The 4793-nt window shown below is 43.6% G+C and overlaps 1 protein-coding gene across 1 annotated transcript; it reads left to right on the top strand. All coding sequences in view use genetic code 11, as the record gives it.

The window, feature by feature from the left end:
- Positions 1–495: 495 nt before the first annotated feature.
- On the top strand, positions 496–4581 carry EGR_06072 (hypothetical protein; the record flags this gene model as incomplete). The annotated part of the gene is made up of 12 exons (XM_024495321.1): positions 496–506; positions 582–688; positions 849–904; positions 1022–1207; positions 1840–2121; positions 2275–2457; positions 2570–2773; positions 3073–3162; positions 3412–3624; positions 3748–4029; positions 4124–4430; positions 4514–4581. The coding sequence occupies 12 exons, from the start codon at positions 496–498 to the stop codon at positions 4579–4581; spliced, it is 1989 nt and encodes a 662-aa protein (XP_024350276.1).
- Positions 4582–4793: the final 212 nt, after the last annotated feature.

Genomic DNA, 4793 nt, shown 5'->3' with positions numbered 1-4793 from the left:
GCTGAATCACGTATCTCCCAATACCAGAGGATGGCGCAGTGCGAAAAACTGTCCATATCCACAACAAATCGTGGTTGAGCTGGAAAAACCATCCAGAATCCGGAAAATTCAAATTCTGTCACACCAGTTTCTTATCGGTTTGTTGTCTGCTTTACACCTTTACTTCGAAAGCTTCGAAAGTTGAATTTTTTGTTGGTGATTCCTATAGCGAAGATACAATTAACCTGGACACTTCTCGGTTCCGTAGACTTGGGTATAACTTTAATTTATTTTACTTTTTGTAGCCATGTAGAACTTTCTAACAACGAGGCTACACAGTTTAAGGCAAGGGAGTTAAAGTCCGTTCATGTGGATGCGTATGGTTCCTACTTCCAAATTTTTCTTTACAAAAATTTTGCAAATCCGGAAAATCTCTATAATCAAATAAGCGTGATTGCGCTTAATCTTATTGGTAGCTTGGGGGCTTCATCAGGAAACTCCGTACCAGGTGGAAGCATGGCGGATGGGTAGGTTTTTCTTCTCAATAACTTCTCGTACTGTAACGACTCATTACTTGAGTCTTATTTTTGTGCTTTTTAAAGTATCAACGTGTCACCATTGGATGATCTGGCATTTAGTATTTATCAAGATCCTCAATTGGGCGATATTATCCGTCGATTGCAGTGCCAGAAGTTGGAATATGCACGTTGTGAGTTTGGCTACTTAAATCTCTCCTACTATTCTATTATTTCTACTTCTTTTTACAATTTTATCCAATTCCGCAGTATTCATGATGTTATTTTAGTCTATTTCACTTATTACGTTCGAAAATTTGATGCACATCCATGAAATTCGCTTTCTGATTTCAGGTGAAAATTATGACATGGCTACGAAAGCGCGTGACGCCATTCGCTGTATCCAGGAGGTAAGATCCCTTTGCTACATTATTTGAATACAGTCTGTCAACTATTATCTAATTGCCTGCTTTTGGGTTCGTCTTGATTCCATGCAAAAAACACAAATATACTATCTGCACATCTAGGCTGGTGAACAGATATGCAGACTCGAATTTGAAAAACAGGAAGCGGTGAAGTTGGAGAACTATGAGGAGGCCAAAGTGAAGAAGGAACAAATTATTCGAATCCGTGATGAATTGGCACGCACCGTTGATCTTGACGCACTTATTAGTGCAGATTCACGTCCCCAGCACCACCCTCGACTCACTATGGTGGGTTTAGTTATTTTTTACGTACGTATGTCCAAGCGTTCCGTGTAAATCGAAATAAGCGGAAGAGCTGATGTAGCTCCCCAGGATACAGATTTTTTTGCCTAACAAGCCAACTTATTTTGGTTAATTTTATGTCTGGCTGTTAACCTAGCTTTGATGCATGTTGCAAGATACATTCACTTTAATCGTTCAAAGCTAATATTTCTAACATTGACTGGTGATTACACGACTGAAAGAAGCTATGCTGACATTGTTATGAATGACCCTATCTCCTTTGCTCAGTCCTCCAACAAATTACCAAGTGAGCTTATTCTCGTTGTTGATCGTTACACATTGCTCGATATTTATTCATGTTGCCATCATTGCATCATTGCACAAGGCTATTTCCGGCAAAATTCACCGAATGTCTAAAACCACATTCTTGCACGCTTTATATTTCTGCTGCAGAGAGTGTCGTTGCCACCTAAATGTGCTTGCCTTCAAAAGTATCGTCCTTTTATGCGGCAGGATTTGGGTTATGTATATTTCTGATTTTCCTGTTACACCTTGTTCCTTCGTTGTCAAAAGTGTTTGCGTTATCGTTGGTGAAATGCAAAGCCCTCTCCGTTACAGTCAGTTTTCAACATGGCAAGCAATACTCGACCGAAGCAGAGCCCGAGACTAATCCGGAGCCCTGCTCGTTCGACTCTACAGCAAGCGGTGAGGACGCCTTTCCAGTGCATTATGGCCACAACGTTGCGGACGAGCGCCCTCTGCCTGCCCTGCTCAAGAAACAGGCAAACAACTGCATTGAAGGGACCGCCCAGTTAGAGGAGAACTGCAGTTCTCCAAAGCTGGATAACGAATGCCAGGGTTTATCCGAGGCAACAACTCGGCAAGCCGCTGTGGCTATCGATGTTGTTGGTCTTCCTCTGGTAATATTGCTTTCCTACCTCACTTTCTCAATTCTTTAATTTCGCCTCTTCACTCTAGTTTTTATGTAATCATATATTGTAAGGGACGCTCGCCTTTTACTATGTTGTTGTCCCTTATTTATTTCACTCTTTTGACTACCCATGCTCTTCAAGGTTCAGCTATTTTACAGTCGGTCATGGAAACTGCGAGAGCAGGCCTTAACGGATTTGGAGCAGCGAGTTTCTCGAGATCCACTTCCGCCGCCGGTATCACTTGAGTCAATGTCCTCTGAGTCCGATCCTGTTGGAGAACTGCGTTCAACTACATTTCTGCTTCAAAGAGCACTTAACGAACAGGTGGGCTATTTTTCCGTGGTATCATTGCGGTCAGTGTATCTCCCTCCCACCTGCTATTGTGCAACGTTTAAAGTATTTGAGAATAAAACCAAAATCCTTCCTTTTCATGAAGGTTTTGACTCTCTACCGCAAAGCTCTTGATATGATTCAAACAACAATTGTTGACTTCGGCGAACGTCACCACATCGCGAAACCGGAAGTATTCACTTCACTTGACAAGATAGTGCGGCTTCTACTGCAACGCACTGGAGATTCCTCCTTAAGAGTCCGAGATGTTACCAAGGCTAAGCTAATTGAAATGGCCAAATGGTCCATTGTAAGTCAGATACCACGCTTTGCTTTTGTACTTCTGTGGCCTGAAAGCGAATGGCGTTATTAAAATGACCAATGTTCATGATTTGCCAGTTAGCATTTTCAATCTTTCTGGTCTCTTCAATGTTTTCTTTTGTTTGATACAGAATGGCTAATTATTACTGAGTACCTGATGCTAACCACACTACATACATCGTAGTGGCTAGAGTAGCTGATGAAGAGCCAACAATTTCGTTTGATTTTAAAGCATTGACCCTCGTGCTTTATTTCTGATATGAAGGCTTATGCTTGAATTCACTTCAGTTTCGACAAGATGGAGGATTCTGGCATGAAATCCTCCGGCCATTCCAACCAACCGCTCTGGAGCGACTCGCTCTGTGTCAAATGCAGATTGTGAGTGACATCTACGCCGATTTTGCCAGCTCGGACGATAAGAGCGACAGTAGAAATCCTTTTCCTTTCATTGAAGATCTCATCACATTCACCATTCAGGCTCTCGAACACAGGTCAAATGAGGCAAGTAATTGTCGCGAACCCTTTTGTACATTCGATTGCTTGCACCCCTTACAAATGTCTGATTGATAGTAGAAAATTAAGGGTTGGTGACTCACTTTAAGGCCTCCCATTTTCCTTTTTGCATAGGTTCGCGAGCTGGCTGAATCTTTGATTGTGGCGTTGTACAGGTCGGAGGACAGGAATCTAGTTCGTCAGATTATGCCTCCGAATGACTGGGAGGCTCAGCGACACCCACTCTATCGACGAATTTTTGCCAAATTTGACAAAATTGACGGTAGGGATCATCCATCCGGTGTTCTGCCGCCATCTCGCAAAGTGTTTCAAAAGAGACACGATGAGGTATTTCATTGTCAGCCTTTAATTTCTTTCACTTGCCATGCCCGTAGAATTCGTCTTTTTTTCCTCATAACGTTATGGTTCTGATTGCCGCAAATAGTATGCGGATTTGTTTTCTTACTAAAGCAAGGTGTTCCGAAGCACCAAAGACGCATTCGTGGTCAAACACCCTTGCCACCACAAAAGAATGGCACTGCGCTGAGAGAATCGCCCACTCTGGTGCCAGCTAAATCATTCGCAGAGATGGCCTCCTTGGCTGCTAGCAATAGTGAGCTGGATCTTCTACTAAGCCTCAACAAGACTTGCATCTTCTGTGGGGAACAAAATGATGACTTCACTGAGGAGGCACTCGATATGCACTACTGGAAGGCGTGTCCTATGCTGAGGCGCTGCCCTAATTGCAAACAGGTGTGAATAATTACTTCGTCATGCTTCATACCGGGTGTTTTTTTTTGCGTTTGTATGACTTGTTGGTTGGCTAATCCACTTATTTCTCTCATAGGTTATTGAGGTTTCCGGATTGACAGAGCACTTGTTGAACGAGTGTCCCAAGGCCAATAATTTGGGCGGTTATCGGCGTTGTGAGCGTTGCAGCGAAGCCATTCCAAACGCCACCTTCATCGCGCACAACTCATGCAAAATGGCACCAAATCCTTCACTGCGCTGCCCCCTCTGCCACGCCGACCTGGCTGACGATGGAGTGCAGGGCAGCAACAACGAAGACGCATGGCGGGTGCATCTGCTGAAGGAGTGCAGACAGAACAGTCGAATGTCACGGCTGCCGCCATCCCCTGACTTCGTGATTCAAGGTTATTCACTCTCTCTCGCGGCCTCTGTTATTCCACTCTATTTCCATTTCTCACAACGTTTGCCATTTTCTGCGCTTTTATAGCCCCCTCCATTCCTCCAGAAGCGCCATTTCCGGGCAAAAAGGCTGTCGTCAAGCGCATTAATGTGTGAGCTTGGCATATTCCCTTGCAGGAATCATGGATTTTTCGAATACATTGTTTGTTTTTTTGTAAGGTTCATGCACTGCATAGCTCGACTTGCCTCACCGTACCGACCTTATAGAACAATAAATAGACAAGTACGCCTCGATTTTTCAGTGAATCGTCATGGTTTTGCACAACAAGGGTGCTATTCGGAGGAGGACATTTCCCATGCAAATTTTC

Source organism: Echinococcus granulosus (genome assembly GCF_000524195.1).
Source record: "Echinococcus granulosus chromosome Unknown EG_S00050, whole genome shotgun sequence".
Lineage (NCBI taxonomy): Eukaryota > Metazoa > Platyhelminthes > Cestoda > Cyclophyllidea > Taeniidae > Echinococcus > Echinococcus granulosus.
This window is presented reverse-complemented; position numbering and strand designations above follow the sequence as displayed.